Raw genomic sequence first — 21,322 nt, forward strand, 5'->3', positions numbered from 1 at the left:
GTATATCTCACAATGACTGACTCAGTTGCACCTCTAGTTTCTAGTTACTCCCCCTTTATTATGGCAGTCAGTATTACATAATACAACACCAAAATAATTTCCCAAAAAGGTTGGTACTATAATGACTGCTCTCCATGTATTAATCCATTTGTGCAACATAATCAACTTGAGTTCCTGGGGGAGAACCTTAGAAGTATTAAAATAGTTAGTGTGGCATTCATATATTTTCAACCATATCATCACCCATTCTTAAACGGATAATCTTCAAAAGTAGAAACCAACACTTTTTAAAATATTTCTCTTTTATTGTGATAATACTGTAATCGTAAAGCATTTTCCCATTTAAATTACTTATTTAAAAATTTGATATACATTAGTCTTATTTCTGAGTGAAAACTCACAAAACAAGAGCTCAGAATTCAACAATCAACCGATTCTAAAAGAAAGTAATTTAATCGCACCGAAAAATTAAATACTACAAACGTAGGAATAATGTTACTGGGCTGTATGAATCTCAATGAAGCGCTACACCCCTATGGCACCCTCGCCCAGATCGAATTAGTGCACGTTCTGTTACTTACGGGCAGGGCCAACTTTAGGGCGGTGCGACCGCACTGGGCACTGACCTAAAAGAGGGACACTGACCTCAGGGTGGCAGGCACTGCGCTTAGCAATAACGTTAGATTTAACAACCCCTGCTGCACAGTTCCTGGTGCGCCTAGCTTTTAGGCAGCAATAAAAATACCAAAATACCTCTTGTGATCACCTTTCCTGCTAGAGAGAAAGAGATCGGAGTTTTTTCTAGTGGCAGTTTTGACTCACCAAAAAGTAGTGCAGAAGGTTAATGCCTTATACCAAGAACAGATCTGTATTTTATGTGGATAGCTGAGTAGATTAGTAAAGCCAGACTTTACCAGTTCTTTAAAACAAATGCAGGGGCTACGGAGAGAAGAGGGGCACTTGTGCTGGGTGGTGGTGAGGGACTCCAAGGAGAAGGTCAAGAGGGAGATGGGGGTGCGCCAAAAAGGCTTGTTGCACGGGTGCCACCAGCGCTAAAGGTGGCACTGCTTACGTGCTGTAGGCATACCAGAACAGGTGTTTCCTCACCGAGTGCTGCATGTTTTCCAAAATGCCCGTTTTCACTCAAATATTTTATCTGCTTTTAGCAAGAGAACTTTGTTGCGGAAACAAATGAAATTCATGTTTTTTCATCAAATCTTGCAAATTCTCGATTCAGCAGCCAACACATGTCACCAGAAAATGTATAGGCCTTTTGTAATCGGACCGAATACCCTACATTGACTTACACGTTGTTATACAGTAGATATTATGTTAATGAACATTTCTCTGATGAATGTCATCACAAACTGAGACAGTAAATGGGGCTTATGGAAAATGACATAAGCTCAAGACTGCGCTGGCGTTGGGCAAGTATTCATGAGGCAAAATGCCTGACAAGAAAGACAATCATGTGAAAAATCATAATTTCACAAGTATGTGCTTCTGGCACATTCCACGTCCAGTGTTCCATTGGGTCAGGAACTCATTATGCAGGTGCAAGAATATCAATCCAAGTGCTGAGGATCTGGATTGCCCATGAGTGGTTGTGACACAGCTTTATAGTCATTCGACTTCATCATAACTGAGTGCCAGTAACCAAGGAAATGTGGGCGCCATGACAGGAAACAGAACAGTAGGTCATACACATATAAATTGGTGACTTAATATAAGCGCATGTTCACTAGCAGTGAAAAAGACTGACAAGCTTAGTAAGGAAAAACACATAAGCTACTGAATTTAACTGTGAGAGCTGTCATACCTGCTGACATTTATTTCAGAACGTGTAGTTGCCATTAAGTATTTCCGTACTTGCATTGACCTCTTGTTAGGAGAACCTATATATGACTTCCCCAACATACCAGCGTACACCCCATCCTAAAAATACAAAGGATTTCAACAGTTCCAACACGTGAGGCATGATGATTTAAGCCAATTAAACTTATAACAGCTTAAAAAAAGATGCAACATTTAATTGGCAAAGTATGTTTACAATCACATTAATTAACATTGTGAATTCCATCGCAATATTTATTTTACTTATTAATTCAATAGCTGTAGAATTACAGTAGTCGTTTAGCTTTTTTCATCAGACCCCCCTAAGCCATTTTGGCTTATAACTTTTTTGTATTCTAATGCTGATCTGTATGGAGTGCGTGGCAATTCCGGACTTTCAAAATCCACGTGGTAAAGACCAAATCTTTGATTGTATCCGTAAATCCACTCAAAGTTGTCAAGTAGAGACCAAACAAAATATCCTTTCAGGTTTACGTCATCAATGTGGATACCTGAAAAGATAAAGTAAATCCATTTTAGACCATGTTAAACTCATGCTAAGTCAGACTATTTTTTTTTTTTTTTTTTTTTTCTAAATATTCTATTTTTTAGATAATATACCTAGATAATGAGAGCGTGTAAGTAAAATGTAACTCATTAAGATACGAATTTTCTACGCCAAAATAGGAATTTTCATTAAGCACTTAAATACGCTATGGATGGTGATTCTAGTCAACTGCAGGGTGAACGGTTCTATTTTAGTTACTTTGGGATCAAAAGGGAACACATTCTTTAAGCTCTGATCACATCACCTTCAGAGCATTTTCTCTGCAGCAACAATAAATATCTGCTCACTATGCATATCCTTGATCTCTCAATTAAAACCACACCCGACCATCCCTTGTCACAGACGCTGATGATAGTGTAAATCAGCACATACTCTACTATAATGTGTTCTTGCGACAGCAAACCTTCCCTGAAAACTATAAGTGTATTGGTGTACCACCATGCTAATAGATCAGAACATGTCAGGTTTGGCAACTCGCTGATCACATCATACACCAGTCCTTTTTACAATTCTCCAATTTCCAGGATATTACGGCATGGATTAGTACATTTTCTGGCATAAAAAAGGAAGCTTTGTTACACACAATCGTGTTTTTGCAGCGTTTGTGCACAGCTTTATTTTATTAACATTTATTAGTTGTTTATATTTCTGAGTTGAAAAAGATGCAGGGTAAACTATGGGACTATTGTACATTCAAACAAGCATTAATGTTCTTCTGTAGCTACTTCGATTTGCCCAATAAGATGTGGCACCAAGGAATCCACGTTTCCCAGGGCTGAGAAGTGGGTCAGCAATTAGACGTTGGGAGTGAGACACACAAGCAGGTGAATTATAGGTGGATACATTCAGCACGGAAGGGGATGCGAATGTGGAAAGCACATCCTGTAATAGCTACAAACAACCGTATCGACTACTCTCTTCGTATTTACGCTGACCTATTGTAATAGGGAACCGCTTGGGACATTGGATGGCCCTGCACGTATGTGAGGTGAACGACGGTGTCCGGAGGAGACTCCTAAAATCATTTGGGGGTGAAACGTCGACAATACTCACCTATTCGGCTGCAATTCGAAATAAGCATTCGTAATCGGGTTTAGCCGTTTTTATAGGCCTCCCATAAGACTGACGCACAGTTAAAGAAACCATTGGGGAATTTACAGTGTCATAATATTGTATGTCATTTGTTTTTTGTGTTGTACGAGATCACTGTGCCGCCTGCACTATGACCATTTCACACTTGATATTTTGACTATGCATTGGAATGTGAACAGAATATAAAGGAAGATATATGTATAATAAACAGTATGATGCATCTGGCAACTATACTTGAGATCCATCATGAATTCAATAAAGGAATATATCAATTTAATTCAGTTTGAATAATTTGAAGTTGAATACAGAGCCTTGCAGACCCGTGAAGTTGCTAGCTCTGGCTTAATGAGTCCCTAGTGGCGTTTGTCATGTTATTAGTTGTATACTCACTTCCGTCCCATGGGCATTATCGGGTAGTCCCAGTTGGTTCTCAGCAATTACTGCATCAGAATAAACCTCAGAAACCCTCTGCGGAAAGGTATCATCTCCAGTCCGCCACATTTCAGTGCCACCCACTAGTTCTGCCCATCACTCACTTTCAGATGAACAAAGGAGAGCCCAAGATTCCTTTTCCTTGGGAAAGTGACAGAAAAGGAAGTCAGGTACATGATATAGTCTTGTCACTTCTAGGGCTGGCAGAAGTGATGCAACTCCTGAAGCAGGCTTCAAATGTAAAAGTAATAGGGTAAAAGGCTCTGGTCAGTCCTTGGGGAGAAATGAGAGGAATGCGGAGTGCTGCAGGAGAGATGCCAACATGCAGCTACAGGCCAAGCCGCGGCACCAAAACACAAAAAAAAATGCCAGAGGAGAGACGCTGCTCTATGCAAAAAGCCGGTCTAAGTAGTACCACAGAAAAATCCAGCCACAAGGAAGAGATGGTGTCTGTGGTGTCTTGCAGGACATGTTCTAGTGTTTACTAATTACTGTACTATCAGTCACTTCCTTAAGGGCTGACTCTCACACTCATCCCACACCCACCCAAAACAGGTATCACCAGTCAGGTGACCAATAAAAGGGTCTGGGCGCACGTGCTCATGGCTAGTTCTATACAGTGCTTAATTTGTAAATAAAAATGTGCCTGTGCTCAGAGCTCTCCTCTAAAACATGCAGCTGCTGCAATTAAATGTGCAAGCATAGAATACTGAGGCAGCGTAATCCTGAAGCTATCTCGTACCCCTTGAATACATTTAAAGCCACTCCCTGCCATGCCCCTTCAGCTCACTCCTGCAGCTTTCTGCTCTTTCCCATTGTGATGCTTTTTCATTTTTCTCCTCCATCTTTCCCATTTATTTCTTTTGCTTGCAGCAAATGCTTGAGGCAGAAGAATGAGCGCCGGCCCTCAAAAATAAGTGTTGGTGCTGAGTACCGGAAGCAACAAGCACAAATTAGGCACTGGCTGATCATACTATAACTATGTGTCTGTGTTGTTCCTTTATATAGTGTGAAGGCTCAGAGCCCACAGCACGAGTGTTGTAACTGTAATTGGAGCTCCACCCTTCAGCTTGGTCTTTGTTCACAATGGGCCAGATGTATGAAAGCTTTTTGCATTCGCAAACGGTGCAAATGCCCGTTTGTGAATGCCAAAAGCCATTTCAGAATGTGTGAAAGGCATTCTGAAAGCAATTTTAAGGAATCACTAAAATAGCGATTCCTTAAAATTGCGACCCTGTTTAGAGAGTCGCAAATTGCGACTCTCTAAATAAGAAATCGCAAATAAGGATTCCTTATTTGCGATTTCTAAAGCACATGTAAGAAGCAATTCCTAATTGTGAATTGGGCATTTAGGAATCACTATTTACCACCAGGTTGAACCTGGTGGTAACCATGTGCAAATTTTAAAAATGCATTTTTAAAATTTACATGTAAAGCACACATGCCCTTTTGGCATGTGTGCACCTTACATGTTGTAAAAAATAATTTTGGGGTGCAGCAGAGGGGACCTTAGGCCCCCAGCACCCTGGGGTTTTGCATTTCCGAAATTGCGATTTCCAGTTAAGAAATCGCAATTTTGGAAATGCAAAAAATTTGCAGATATGGGCCTTCAGGCCCATAGGTGCAAATGGGGCAAGTATCGCAATTTGCGATTCCGTAATAGCATCGGCGATTTTTAAGAAATCGCTATTACCGAATCACAGATGTGATACATTGCATTTTGCAAATCAGCAATAGCGATTTCTTAAAAATCGCTATTTCCGACTCCCAAAAGGCCTTCTTAGTACTTCTGGTCCAATGTGTCTATTCATATCTGTTCACAATGTCATGTGTTTATTGTTATTCAGTGACCTTGCTCCCTACCACAACTGCTGGAAGGAAGCATCTTCAGTGTGCATTTACCACACTTGATCTTAACAAAGTCCTTTTTTCAAACCCCTGAGCCCTACCTACGGTTTATAACATTTCAAGCAGACTTTTGTTCTGGGGCCCGTTGTCGGTGCACCAACAGCGGAGGGGTTGCAAAGGTGTAATCGTAAACTGAGCCTCTCATCTCCTCATTTGATAGTGAAAAACATAGGCTGACTGAGGCAAAGAGGTCCCTTCTTAACCCAGTGCCGCTGCACCTGCTGATAGAAAATTATGAATTGAGGATTCTTTTTTTTTTTTTAAATCGGGGGTGACACTGCAGAAAGGACCGGGTCCAACAGTAAGCAGATGTAAACAAGTCAAATCAAATCAAAATAATCTTTATTTGATTAACAAATAACAATAACAGATACAAAATCATATAAATACATAAAAATACCATAGCATAATTTCAGAGAATAAAGTACGCATATTAGAATACATTAAAATCTATGTTTTAAAGTTTGAATCATAGTACTACAGAAAATCGTCTCAAAAAGAGATCACTTAATTTTGAGGATTTAGGACTATGAATAAATATTGACAACCCTATATAGACAGTGGGGATCTTAATATAACAGCTTATGATGAAAAGCAAGCAACATTAAAACACACCATTTTGTTCGGCAGCATCTGTAAAAAGGTCAGTGCCAGTCTGATCTGAATAAAATGATTTTCCTCTTAACAGTGGTAAAATATTTTTATATAGCAAATAAACAAGATAATCACAAAACATGAGAAAATGCAGTGTGTCCTGATCAGAAAAGGAATCACAGCCACAATGCCCTAAATTTTCAACATGTTTCCATTCCTTTCGAATAACTAACTTAATGTATCATGTTAACCCTGAATCTCGTTGAGGAGTGTGGTCACACAAAATGGTGCGTAGGACGTGTCTCTGAGAGGTTCCTCGCGTCCCAAGCAATACCCTGAAGAATTCTTCCCGCTGTTGTTGGGGGTTTCAGTGATACTTGGATCCTGGACCCAGAGAAGCTTGAGCGGCACCAGGAGAGGCTGTGGCCTGGAGCGGCATCGGAGACCGGGGCCTCACATGACCTGGCCGCGGGCAGAGAGCTTGGTTGCTGTGCCGCTGCTAACTAAGGGTGGCTGGGGTGAGACAACGCTTAAGAGAGAAGCTGGAGATGTGCCTCAATGTGGTGAGGGTCCCCCTGGGGGCCTTCTTGCTTTTCCTGGCACAGCTGGGGGACTTTAGGCCGCCAAGTTGGTCGAGAACAGCCGAAGACACAGGGGCCTCACATGCAGGCTTTGTGCCTAACAACTCATGGAGTGGCAGGGACCCATGTGGGGGCCCCTTTGGACGAGCAGAAGTCCTCCTCTGGATTGAGGCCCTGGACTGTGGGTCAGGAGACAGCTGGTGGTCACCTGGTGATTTCAGGATTGTGGGGGGCTATCCTTCTCACCCACTGTCACCCCCTTGTGACTGATCCTGCTGGCAGCTCCTTTGGCTGGGGAGGGGTTTTGAGTGATCCTTCCCTGACCCCGACCTATGGGTAAAAGTAAGCGATCGGCCCCGCCACAGGGCAACACGATGGAGCTGTATACCACCCTGGCCCCATCTGCGCAGCGGGCGACATGCCTAGCTGGGTCCGGAGAAAATACAGGGGCTGACATGCTTGCCGACATGCTTGCCGGCGAGCCCAACAGGGCGGAACTACTAGCTGCGATACATGGATCCAGAGCAGTGCTTGAGGGAAAGATCGAATCCGTGGCTGTGGAAGTCAATCTCCTCCGGGCAGACGTTCGGAAGGTGTCAGACGGTGCAAGTTACGGAGAGCTCAATTTCCGAGCTCCGGGTGGAGGTCATCACACTGCAGAAATAGATGGTGGAGGTCACCTCCAGAGCGGGGACCGCTGAGGCAAGAGTGGAGGACGCGGAGGGCAGGTCCCATCCCAACAATGTCCGCTTCATTGGGTTCCCGGAACAAGCTGAGGGGTCTGCTGTGGAAGCATTAGTAGAGCAATGAATTCAAGATGTGCTGAGGCCAGTCTGACTGTCCCCATTATTTGTGATTGAAAGGGCACACCACGCATTGGTGGCCCCCCTTGGCCCGGAGCGCCGCCATGAAGCTTTATTGCCCGAATACTCAACTATAAAGACTAAGACTGTATTCTTCGTGCTAGTGGGGAAACAGATTCTACTCACTTTAATAATAACAGTATCTCCATTTATCCAGACTACACCAATAAAGTGTAAGGGTCTCGAAAAGGATTCCTGGAGGTCAAGGCTAAACTGTGCCGGGCCTCCACTACATGTTGCTGAACCCTGCCCACTTGAAGGTCATGTCTGGCAGCAAGTCCCATTTCTTTGATACACCGGATGTATGGAGATGGCTGAAGGTATGGGACAAGGTACCCCAGGAGGGAGCCGGATCCTGGCGGATGGGGGCCGAGACTGCCCGGGAGGCCCGCTACTCGTACTGGAGATCTCGAGGGACCACTGGGCTGCAGGAGTCATCCTCAGGAGGTGGGGAAAAGTCCAACCAGGATCATTCCACTCTAGGAGGACACAGTGGGTCAGACTCCCACCCTACACTTCCAGACCGACAGGAATCAACTGCAGAGTCCCACAAGGCTCCTCACTGAGTCCCACCCTGTTCAACGTATAAATGGCCCCTCTCCCTGCCATCGTCAGAATCCACGGTCTGAACATCGTGTAATATGCCAATGACACACAACTCATCATTTCCCTCACCAAAGACCCGGACATGGCCAAAAGGAACTTCCACTCAGGAATGGAAGCCATCGCCACCTGGATGAGAGAAAGCTGCCTCAAGCTCAACTCCGACAAGACTGACCTCATCATCTTTGGAAACGCCATCTCAGCTTGGGATGATTCCTGATGGCCCACATCCCTCAGCATCCCCACTGCACCGACTGAGCACGCCCACAACTTTGGAATCATCCTCGACTCCTCCTTATCCATGACCTGCCAGGTAAACTCTGTCTTCTCCTCCTGCTGGCATACACTCCGCAAACTTTGGAAGATCTTCAGATGGATCCCAGCAGACTGTCACAGGACAGTCACCCATGCCTTAGTCATTAGCAAGCTCGACTACGGCAATGCCCTCTACGCCGGCACCTCAACCAGGAACATCAAAAAACTACAACTCATCCAGAACGCTGCTCTAGACTCATTCTGGACCTCCCTCGCAAAGAACAAATCTCCCAACACCTGAGGAACCTCCACTGGTGAGAAGCGAATCACCTTCAAGCTTCTCACCCACACATACAAGGCCATACACAACGCAGGACCAGCCTACCTGAACCACCGAATCTCCTTCAATACCCCCACAAGATCCCTTCGCTAACACGTGCTTAAGTCCGACGGGGTTCCTGCTATGAGCACAGCATCACTTATGTGTAAAAAGATGAAAATGAGTGGCAAGCCTACTTATGGAGTATCTACACATATGTTGCGGGCTTACTTAATTGATATGCCGGTTAAACAGCAGGCAATGGGACAAGAATGTATCATTGCCTCACTCCTCTCTTAACCTGAAAATCAATAGTGAAGATAACATTAACCTATATCTAACCACTGCAGTGTGCTCCTACTCATGCAACAAAGTTACAAAATCCTTTTCAATACCCGGTTCAAGCAGAATGTCCATAACTTGCATATTTTAACCCTATCAAATGCAGAGTTTAAGTCCATAAATGCCATATGGAGGGAACCACCCTTTGCCAATATATACTTCCCCGTAAGCATGTGTTAATTTAGACACTGGTTAATGGTGCTGTGCCCTCCTCTAAAGCCAAACTGTAATTCAGATAATATGTTATTCCGTGCTGCCCAAGCCGTAAGCGTAATAAGAAGCCCCTAACCTTTACAATGAGTTGATAAGAGATATGGGCCTGTAACATCGCAGATCACCCTTCTGTCCCTTCCTGAATACTGGATGCTTACAGATTTGAACCTCGATGTAGGACTATCTATTTCTCAGCCAGTATTCAGCAAATACGTTAGTGAAGGAGCCCAAAAATGAGGATCTAGGGCCAGATGTAGCAAAGACTTTGCGAGTCGCAAACGGCGAAAATCACCGTTTGCGAGTCGCAAATGCGTCTTTGCTATGTAGAAATGCATTTTGCGAGTCGGCACCGACTCGCAAAATGCATTTCCGAGTCGCAAATAGGAAGGGTGTTCCCTTCCTATTTGCGAGTCGCAATGGTATGCAATTCCATTCGCGGTCGCAAATGGACTCGCAGTTACCATCCACTTGAAGTGGATGGTAACCCAGTCGCAAACGGGAAGGGGTCTGTGACTGGACCAAAAAATAATTTTTCAGAGCAGGCAGTGGTCCAATGGACCACTACCAGCCCTGAAAAATACCGAAACAAAAGGTTTCGGTTTATTTTTCAAAGTGCAGCTCGTTTTCCTTTAAGGAAAACGGGTTGCACTTTGGAAAAAAAAAACTGCTTTATTTAAAAGCAGTCACGGACATGGAGGTCTGCTGTTCCTAGCAGGCCTCCATGCCCGTGAGTGCCCTGAGTCACTATGGGGTCGCAAATTGCGACCCACCTCATTAATTTTAATGAGGTGGGTCTTTGCGACCCCATAGCGACTCGCAGAAGGTGTCTGAGACACCTTTCTGCATCCCAAATTGCAACTTGCAATTTGCGAGTCGCAGGGACTCGCAAATTACAAGTCGCAATTTGGGACTTTCCTACATCTGGCCCCTAGTCTATAGGGGCTTTGCTTTAGGCAGATAATCAATGGCTTCATGCACAGCCTCAAAATCAAACTCAAACCTCGAGCTTTCCAGGGTTTTGACTTTATTACTACAAGTGGGCCCTTTGTCATCCAATTCATAATTCTCGTCACTGGGGATTCCCCAACTTAATTACCAACTGTTGTACCCCACTGGAAATGATATCTGGATTCAAAATAACTTGATAATGAACAAATCAAGCAAGTATTTAAAACGTGATGAAGTCTGCATTGCTCAGCAGAGAACTGAAAGTTATTGAAATGCCAATCTATGGGCATGATGTACAAAGCAATTTTGTGGCCCACAGAGCCTGCAATTTAGAAAATCACAGAGCTCGAATCCGCAAAATGGCGATTAGCTATGCACTAAACATGTTTTCCTTTTCAGTAGCAAGTTACCGATTTGCAAAATCGGTTTAGAAACCCATAACTAATCTTTATTTGGAAGGAGCATGTTTAGAGTGTTCCTACAAAATAGTGATTCGTTAAGGGACGTATCAATGTTTTGCGACAAAAATCTGGTAAAAATATATCAAAGGATGTGTTTCGTTAAGAAAAATGCGCAGCATGATTAAAAAAAGTTTTCTTTAATAAAATGTGATCATAGACATGGTGGTGTGCTGACCCCAATATTCCTCAATTCCTGTGAATACATCCAATCGTAGTGAGTCACAATTTATAATCTACTTCATGAATACTGGGAAGGTAGGCCTGATTGCAACCCACTACAATCCGGAAGTTTGTTTACCAGCCTATAGTACATGACTTGGTTAACAACTTTTCTTACCATTAGCAAAATGTTGGTGCTCAATTTACAACTACTTTTTGCACATGACAATTTCGTACATGAGGCCTTTTGTGAGAATGCTGGGCCATGCTACAGCCAATTATCAATTGTAATGTTGAGGGTGTATTTCACTAAACACTGTTACACTGCACAATTCTTTAGGGGCATCTGCTGTTATGTGATTAGTGTTCACTTTTATATCAGCAATTGGACATTGTTAACCTAATATCAATTAATTTGAAGATTGCCTATATTCATAAATATATATGAAGGGAATCATTGTTGTCTTTTGTCTGTAGCACAATTCTTTCCAAGCTGTGCCCCGGGCTGCACCAACTTGGAAGGCAGCAATTGCTTGTCAACATTTCATCAAAGGGAAGAGTTAAAGTGAATCGTTTAAATCACGATAACCGTGGGGCCTGTTACCTTTTACACTAATATTTTCATTGTCAGCAAAATTAATAATGTACTTTCTATAGTATTCAGCCATTTTATAAACATTAGTCGTTGCTCTCTCTTTTCTGACACGGTACCTCAGTAATTTCATTTAGTCACTCTTTTTAAGTTCACTTTCCGACCCAGGATGTTTGGTATCATAAGCAACCAACAGAACAAAGTTAGAACGTATACTTTCTTTTTTCAATAGTAAACAATGATCACTTAAAATACTCAACACATCACTCAACCAGGCATTTTGTCCCAGTCTTTCTCCTTAATATATAACAATAACATCTTGAAACATGTCACCCTATCCAATATATCAAAATAATTATATATGACAATTACACTCTGCAAAGAAGCTGCAAATAACACTGGGCCAATAAGCATAGCGTGGAAATGAAACATTCAGCAGCAACAAAAAATCACTGTATTTGTATGTCATTATAAACAGCACAGCCCAGTGTTGACAAATACAGACTATGCTCTCTTAACCCCTTCGCTGCCAGGCCTTTTCCCCCTCAGGTGCCAGGCCTTTTTATGGCTATTTGGAGCAGTTCACGCTTTGGCCCTGATAACATTTTGTCCACATAAGCTACCCACACCAAATTTGCGTCTTTTTTTCACATCATTCTAGGGATTCTAGAGGTACCCAGTGTTTGTGGGTTCTCCTGAAGGAGACCAAGAAATTAGCCAAATAACAGAAACAATTAAATTTTTTTCTTTTACAAAAATGGGAAAAAAGGGCTGCAGGAGAAGGCTTGTGTTTTTTTTCCCGAGAATGGCATCAACAAAGGGTTTGCGGTGCTAAATTCACCAGATTCTCAGTTTCAGAAACAGGCAGACTTGAATCAGAAAACCCAATTTTTCAACACAATTTTGGCATTTCACTGGGACATACCACATTTTTACTATTTTTTGTGCTTTCAGCCTCCTTCCAGTTAGTGACAGAAATGGGTGTGAAACCAATGCTGGATCCCGGAAAGCTAAACATTTCTAAAAAAATAGACAAAATTCTGAATTCAGCAAGGGGTAATTTGTTTAGATCCTACAAGGTTTTCCTACAGAAAATAACAGCTGAAATAAAACATATTGAAATTGAGGTGAAAAAAAAAACCAGCCATTTTTCTCAACGTTTTACTCTAACTTTTTCCTGCCATGTCAGATTTTTTAAAGCAATATACTGTTACGTCTGCTGGACTCTTCTGGTTGCAGGGATATATAGGACTTGTACGTCCATTGCAATGGGTTTTCATTCTATACCGGGTATAAAGCAATTCATTTGCTGAAATATAAAGAGTGAAAAATATTTCCAAAATGGGCACAAGATAAGGTGTTGAGAAGCAGTGGTAATTTGCACATCTCTGAATTCTGGGGTGCCCATACTAGCATGTGAATTACAGGGCATTTCTCAAATAGACATATTTTTTACACACTGTCTTACATTTGGAAGGAAATAATGTAGAGAAAGACAAGGGGCAATAACAGTAGTTTTGCTATTCTGTGTTTCCCCCAAGTCTCCCGATTAAAATGGTACCTCACTTGTGTGGGTAGGCCTAATGCTCGCAACAGGAAACAAAACATGGACACATTACATTTTTACATTGAAATCTGATGTGTTTTTTGCAAAGTCCCTAGCTGTAGCTATGGGCCTCTAGCCCAGCCGGCACCTAGGGAAACCTACCAAACCTGTGCATTTTTTTAAACTAGACACCTAGGGAAATCCAGGCTGGGGTGACTTGTGGGGCTGTCACCAGGTTCTGTTACCCAGAATCCATTGCAAACCTCAACATTTGGCTAAAAAAACACTTTTTCCTCACATTTCGGAGACAAAAGTTCTGGAATCTGAGAGGAGCCACAAATTACCTTCCACCCAGCGTTCTCCCAAGTCTGCCGATAAAAAGTGTACCTCACTTGTGCCCCAAAACACTACATGGACACATCACATTTTCCCAAAGAAAACAGAGCTGTTTTTTGCAAAATCACAAGCTGTGAATTTTGGCCTCTAGCTCAGCCGGCACCTAGGGAAACCCACACCTGCACATTTTTTTAAACTAGACACCTAGGGGAATCCAAGACGGGGTGACTTGTGGGGCTCTGACTAGGTTATGTTACCCAGAATCCTTTGCAAACCTCAATATTTGACCAAAAAACACTTTTTCCTCAAATTTCGGTGACAGAAAGTTCTGGAATCTGAGAGGAGTCACAAAGTTCCTTCCACCCAGTGTTCCCCCAAGTCTGCCGATAAAAACTGTACCTCACTTGTGTGGGTAGGCCTAGTGCCCGCGAAAGGAAATGCCCCAAAACACTATGTGGACACATCAACATTATCAAATACTAAACTACCTGTTTTTGCAGCGGTTGGTCTGCGTTTTTGGTCCTGGGCTCAGCAGCGATATAGGGAAACATACCAAACCCAAACATTTCTGAAAACTAGACTCCCAAGGGAATCCAGGGAGGTGTGACTTGTGTGGATCCCCCGATGTTTTCTTACCCAGAATCCTCAGCAAACCTCAATTTTTGCTAAAAGAAAATCAAAATTTTCCCACATTTCTGTTTGGGATAACCGCACCGGGACAAATTTCCAACCACCCAACATTCCCATCACTTGTGTAAGGTAGCCAAGTGCCTGTGACACTTAAGAGCCAAAAACATGTTGAAATTGAGGGGGAACCAAAGCGGGTCCAAAAGGGCAGTTTGAAAAAAAACATTTTTAGACTGACAAGTGGAGCAGAATTTTTATTGGTATACATGAGACAATGCTGGGTGGTAGGAATTTTGTGGATTTCTGCAGATTCCAGAAAGTTCCATCACAAAAATGTGGAAAACATTTGTGATTTCCTGCAAAGTTGGAGGTTTGCAGGGCATTGTGAGTAAAGAAATGGAGCGGGTGCATTTGAAGCACACCACCCTGGGCTCACCCAGATGTTTAGTTTTCAGATGTGTCTAGGTCTTGTGGATTTTTCAACATGGCAGCGTCCCAAAGTCCAAAATGTGCAGCCCTCACCATTCCAAGTGGGACGATTTTGAGAGTTAGCCAAGCTCTCACGGCCCAAAGGAAAAACCAAAACCCAAAATAAACAAATGTCCTCTTGCTTGCATGGGATAAGATGTTTTAGTGTACGGGGGAGAGCTGAAAGACTGTTACACCCATGCCCATACTGGTTGGTAGCCACCACCACACTATTTTTTTTTTATTCCCTAGCATCTAGTAGACTTTCTGCCCCCCTCAGGGTGTGGATTGGGGGTAATTGCCCCATCTGCCCAATGGTGGGCAGAACAACTTTGGCCCAATTTATTTGGGGAGGGGGTATGGTCATACCCCCACCCTCTTATTTTTAAAAAAAAACTTCCCTGGTCTCTGGTGGGCTAATAACAATAGCCCGATCTGCCACCGGGGGCAGAAAATGCCTTGAAAATAATTGCCCCCCTGTGGAGCGACCCTTGCCCAAGGGGTTGCTCCCCTTATGCCAATTTCACTACACTAAAATTATCTTTCGTGTCTAGTGGCCATTTCAGCAGCCAGATCGCTTCATGATCCGGCTGCTGAAATGCACTGAGAGACTTCAAAGGGAAGGAAATTCCTTTCATTCCCTTTGAAGCCTCTCAGGCCCCCATCATATGATCAGAAGAGAAATGCTTTGGCATTTCTCTTCAGATCCGCGCTGGAAACCCAGCTTCCAGCATGGTGGGGCGGGCTACGATGAGGTCAGCGCGCAATCACTGGGGGGTCACGTGGGGGGTGGGTGTGGAAGGGGAAGTGATTCCCCTTCCAGCCATGCCATTGGTGGGTGGGGGCACAGCCCTCGGGGGAGCGCTAGCACTTCCCCTGAAGGCCAGTAGTAGGACCTAATGGTTACGTCCGTGGCACCTCAGCGCTGCAGCCACAGGCGTAACCATAGTGTCCATGGCGCCTGTTGGAAAATGGGTTATTGGTAGGGCAGGTAGGTACCTACACCTAGCAACAAGCCACAAACCTCCACATAAGTACAGTTAGGTCTCAGTAAATTAATGCCCGCTCTACCCTTGGTAGCTTGGCATCGAGCGTCAAGGCTTAACTTAGGAGACAAAGTGTAAAGCATTCAAATATCACAAAACAGTAATTAGATAAAACACAGGAAACAGTTTAAAAATCCAAAACCAATTTATAAAAATAGCTTATATTTTTATCTTTAAAATGACACAAAAACGATTAAAATCGGTTCAGGGGAACTGGAGATATGAATTTTTTAAGTATTATTATTTTCTAGCGCTTAGAAACAAAAAGCGCCAATCGGGTCATCTGGTTGCACCAGGACCGGGGCAAAGTCAAACTTTCAGGCCGACCGCGATGGAGCCCTGCTCGGCTACAAGTCGCGGGAGGCCTCGGTTAAAAAGTTACCTTCTGACTTAGTCTCTTTTTTGATGTTTTTCTTCCCCGGGACGAACCTGCCAGTTGGATCCGACCTCCTGGAGCCCTTGTCCGGATACGCGAAGTCGGTTTCCTCGGTGGTGATTTTTACCTTCGGACTTAGTCGTTTTTTCGAGATGAAAATCCTTCGACCGGGGTAAACCTGGATCTTGATCTGACGTCCGTGGAGCCCTTCTCAGATACGATGGCTGGAAGGTCCCGGTCAACTTTTTACGTTCGGACTTAGTCTCTTTTTTGGATGTTTTTCTTTACCGGGACGAACCACGAAGTCTGGCCGGGTCGTGGTTGAGGCAAGCCGGCTAGAATTTCCGCGTCGGGTCGGTCACTTTATGGAGCTTTTTTTCAAAAATTCTCCAATCTTTTCCAAACTTCTGGGGCTTCACCCAGATGTTCTTTTAAGGTTCTTTTGGGGTCCACAGCTCACCCCAAGGGTCCAGAAGTTCTGTGATGGTCCTTGGGGGTGCGGACTTCAACTCCCAGAATGCACCTGGCGCAAACTCCTTTTTGGCCACTGGGCAGTGGTCAGCTGGTCGCTTCTTTCAGGAGTTGGTGCAGGGGACTCTGGTTAGCAATTTTTCACCTGTAGCAAACAGGGAGTCCCTCCTTGAACCAGTTGAAGCCAGGCAAAGTCCTTCTTGTGGTGAAGCCCAAGTGTGCAGCTGGTGCAGTCCTTCTGAGTGCAGGTTCCAGGTGCAGGCCAGGGGTCCCGCAGGGCAGTCCTTCTTCTCCTTGTAGTTCCTTCTTCTTGAAATTTGGTGGGGATCTGAGGTGTGGGTGCAGGTCTGCCAGTTTTATCCTTGCTCCTGGGTGAAAAGCAGGGGGGCCCTGATTCTCCAATCAGGTACAGGGTCGTCCCCCTGTGATGACCACTTCCTGGGAAGTGTGGCAAAAATCCATCCCAGAAGGCAACAGTCTCCAAAAATCCAACATGGCTGAATCTGATTTTTGGAGGTTACATCTGGCTGAGCCCACCCACTGGTGTGGCTAAAAATCATAAACACACCCCTCTCCTGCCCTCTCCTAATCTAATCAAGGGGGCACCTAATTGTCTGGGGTTGCAGGATGTGGGGGTGTTGCTGGGTTCTCCAAATGTCCTTCTCTGCGTTTGAAGACCAGTTTGGCCGCCCTCCCCCTTCCTGCCTTACCATCTGCTGAGGGGAGATTCTCTCCCCCAAGCACATTCCTTTGTGTGAAGTCAGGCCACTTCACACCTCATCAAGGTAGCCTGGCAGAAGCTGCTGCAGGCTGGCCAATCAGAGCACAGCAGCAAAAACAATGCAGAGCTGAAATTGGCAACCTTTTAGGTAAAGTCTAAACTTTTTACCTGGACAAGTTATATTAAATCCCACAACTGGAAGTTGTGGGATTTATTACAACAATCAATTTGATACCAAATTCTTGGTATGTAACATTTAAGGAGACTTTAAAATTTAAAATAAAGTCTGCCCATTCTAGCCTATGAAGGCCATTTACTTCAATGAGGGAAAAACGAATTTGGCTGTTTTTACCTCACCAGGGCTTATAAATCTATTTTTATAAAGTCCCTGCTTATAGTTACATGGCACCCAGCCCTAGGGGCACATAGGGCACACCTTAGGGGTGACTTATATGTAAAAATAAGGTAGTTTAAGACTTTGGAAGTACCTTTAATTCCAAAGTCGAATTTGCATATAACTTTAATTTAAAAGCAGCCAGCAAGGCAGGCTTGCTTTTAAAATGACACTGGGCACCTCAGCAATGCACCTAGGTGTGCACCACCTATGCTGTGGTCCCTAAACCTACATGCCCTACCATATACTAGGGACTTATAGGTAGGTTAACTTAGCCAATTATAATTAGCCTAATTTGCATATCCATTTTACACAGAGCACAGGCCCTGGGACTGGTTAGCAGTACCCAGGGCACCATCAGAGTCAGGAAAACACCAGCATAAAGTGGAAAATGGGGGCAAAAAGTTATGGGGCCTCTGCAATCAGCCCTAGTTTCTCACAGCGCCCAAGTGGTTAACAGGGTAATCATCTTCAAAATATTTACAATAAAATTGGTTAATCTCAACATTACTATTCTGAACTCTTAGGTTTATGCACAGTCTAGTGTCTCCGACAGTCTGTGCTTCACAACATTGAGTTAGATGCAAAATGAAGCCCTCATTTACTCAATACCTCCCACCTAATAAAGTGTCTTTAGAGTCTTCCAAACACATGGGAATGCTGTATTCTTTGGCACATTTAGAATAGGAAACTGGTAAATTGGTAAAATCGCAAAGGATTAATAACATTTCTGCGTTACAAGGGAGAAGTACTTTTCTAGAATTAAATTCCAGTAAAATACGAAACTAAATGTGTGAGGTACTTAATGATTACATAGCACCTTTTCTATACCACGTTTTACTTAATCTATGCTCCATTACCAACAGTGTGTTGATGAAAGTAACTTCAACAATCTAATGCTGGGGAAGTACATTACTATAAATCAACAGGAATGTCAGAAATATTCTGCAATGCAATTTATGAATATTTCAATAGTTTCCACAGTGCTCTTATAGAGGCTGAGTTTGTACTATTTACCACATGTTCAAATCTTGGCTGTCCAATTGTATTTACCTATAAAAGACTGCTGTACGACATGCAGGCAAGCAAGGAACAGTGCCACATTCACTCTAAATCTTCACTTAGCTCACATCTCTGAATTCACAAGAGAGCAGCATTTTAAATGAGTTTATAAGCACTAGTGTTTTACATTCTTGTGCTTGACAAAATAGCCTCAAAAAGCCACAGTAAGTAAAAGAGAAAATAAGAGTGTTTGCTTTTATGTAGTACTGGATGTAAAGATTATCATTTCTAGAGGTTCTGTACATGAATAACAGAAGACCAGAACCAGTCTCTTAGAAAACCCAAAACAGATTAGCAAAGCAGACCTATCCAATATTTTTCTAAAGGCTCTGTGATTTTCTTGAAATCTAATAGTGAGAAGATTGATGAATATTAATACCCTCACACATGGGACACTATTTTATCCAATATGAACATTTAACATTTAGGATGTTCCAGGAGCTAGTATTCTTCTAACTGTAATGCTCTTCAGATAACAGACAGCTAAAACATTGCATATCCTGTTGATTGATCAATTATAAATATTTACTCTAGGCATCAAAATTGTGTCATTGATCACATTGATAGGATTGACTCCACTGATAAATATTGAGTACATTTCAACTACTTTATAAATATTATTTATTACTCTCTATCTCTTTGCCACTCCTGCCTTGCATGACCATGACTGCCAAAATGTTATCTCCTTTACCCCATCAATGTATACCTATAAACCAGGCTTCTCCAATGAGTAGTTCATGAGCTACTGGCAGCTCTTCAGCCATCTGCAGGTAGCTCTCATCTTTGCAGGCTAGCCTATAAAATTAGAAGCTTTTGTTTGGTTGAATTAATATATGTATACCAAAATTGAAAAGTGTGTATTTAAGATGTAAATGTGTGCATTTTCAGAACTCAAAAGGTGATGTTTGGAGAAAAATGGATGAATGTTAAGGGATGAACAGAAATAAGGCTTTGGAGGTTTTCTGATTTGTGTATGTTTAATGGAAAGAAAAAATAATGGAAACTCCCATTTTAAGAAAAGTGAATGTCCTTGATATTACTTCCAACGTTGTGTCAGGAAACTGTCCTCCCATTTTATCTAAACTAAAATGGTTTCTTTTTTTGTTTTCAGGTCCACTGGGAGGATGTCACCAACACTCCAAAGAAACCAGAATACACAGGTAAGAATATTTGCATTTTATGACTGCAATATCTCTCTTTGTCCTTAACAAAGAAAAAAAAAAAAACGTTGGCTCTTGCTTTATTTATAGCCCCATCACCATCCTGTGAGCATGCTCGAAAAAAATGTGACTTTGCATAAACCAGAGAAGTATTATTGTCTTATTATTTACAATGTTTGTTTTCCTTCACTGGTTAGGAGTCTGGCATTTTCCCCTCTCAGTGGAAGTTTCACCATAAATGGGGTGGGGATAAAGGTAGGGGCGTTATTGTACAAAGGACCATTTCAATAATTGCATCCCAACCACTAATAGAGAAAGGAGAAACAATAACAATCTGCCAAACCTCCCTTCTACATACCGGGTTAACTATTACTTATCCGGTTAGCCACAACCCTCCAGAGTTGTGGAGGGCTGCTTCCCAAATGCTGGTGGCATCCACAAGTCTTACGGCCAGCCATCTTTCTCCTCATGAGTGTTGTTGGCATCTTCCTCAACCTTAGACCCCTTGCTTCTGTGTCTCTCTAGCATCTCTGCTGTCTGTGCTCAACTCCGGTCTTCTCTGTCCAGGGCAGTCGTCTCTCTGATGGCTAGCATTCTCTGGCCCTTTTATTTGTGGTGTCCGCACCTCAATTTCCTTCTTCTCCACAAAGATGCTCTTGGTGTCCTCCTCTGTTTTTCTCCTTGTTGCCCCTCTCTTTCCCTGCAGGAGGGTGCCTGTCATTCATTTCTCCTTCCTTTTCCTGTCTCTGCCCATCAGCGTCCTCTCTCTCACTACCTCTACCTTTTCTTTCTGTGGCTGCCAAATCTCCACCCCTTCTCTAACTAGATATTTATTTCTTGTTTTTAAATGCCATTTGGACTGCTGCTCCATGGGACCAGGGCTGTTTTTGCCAGGCAAATGCTCAGTGGTACATACCGCCTACTCACACTGAATTTCCAAAATATGTTATATAGCTGATTTTTTAGTAATAACTCATGCGGCACTGGGGAGACTTATTATCAATGTTATTACTTTGGTGCAAAAGGCATTGCAGCTATGGCTGTTATATATAATCAACACTAACAAATAAAGATACACTGTTCCAAGGTCGAAAAGTGAACACAAGGAAGTCCTATTGTTTGAAGCAAGAGCCCTCACACATCCACATGGATGTCATGCTTCATCATCGGGCCTGCTCCTCGTCACACCGGCGCTGCAATGTCTGACAGGCACTCCACGAAGGGGGCTCTTTGCCGGAGATCTTTTCTCAATGTTTTGGTGCTGTAAACAGAGATATAGGCACGTAATAGATAGGAGAAAAAATAAAAATAATAAAATTGGCTCAAAACCAAATGCAAAACAATTATTTATT

General features: G+C 43.0%; 1 protein-coding gene across 1 annotated transcript in view; it reads right to left on the minus strand.

Moving 5' to 3' along the window:
- Positions 1–289: 289 nt before the first annotated feature.
- Positions 290–21,322, minus strand: part of LOC138248423 (cytosolic beta-glucosidase-like) — a 355,284-nt gene continuing 334,251 nt past the window's right edge. The window contains exon 6 of the mRNA XM_069202172.1: positions 290–2,345. Within this exon, the coding sequence (XP_069058273.1) occupies positions 2,134–2,345 (212 nt within the window). The 3' untranslated portion in view covers positions 290–2,133. The remainder of the gene's footprint in view (positions 2,346–21,322) is intronic.

The sequence above is a fragment of the Pleurodeles waltl genome, chromosome 1_2 (assembly GCF_031143425.1).
Source record: "Pleurodeles waltl isolate 20211129_DDA chromosome 1_2, aPleWal1.hap1.20221129, whole genome shotgun sequence".
Lineage (NCBI taxonomy): Eukaryota > Metazoa > Chordata > Amphibia > Caudata > Salamandridae > Pleurodeles > Pleurodeles waltl.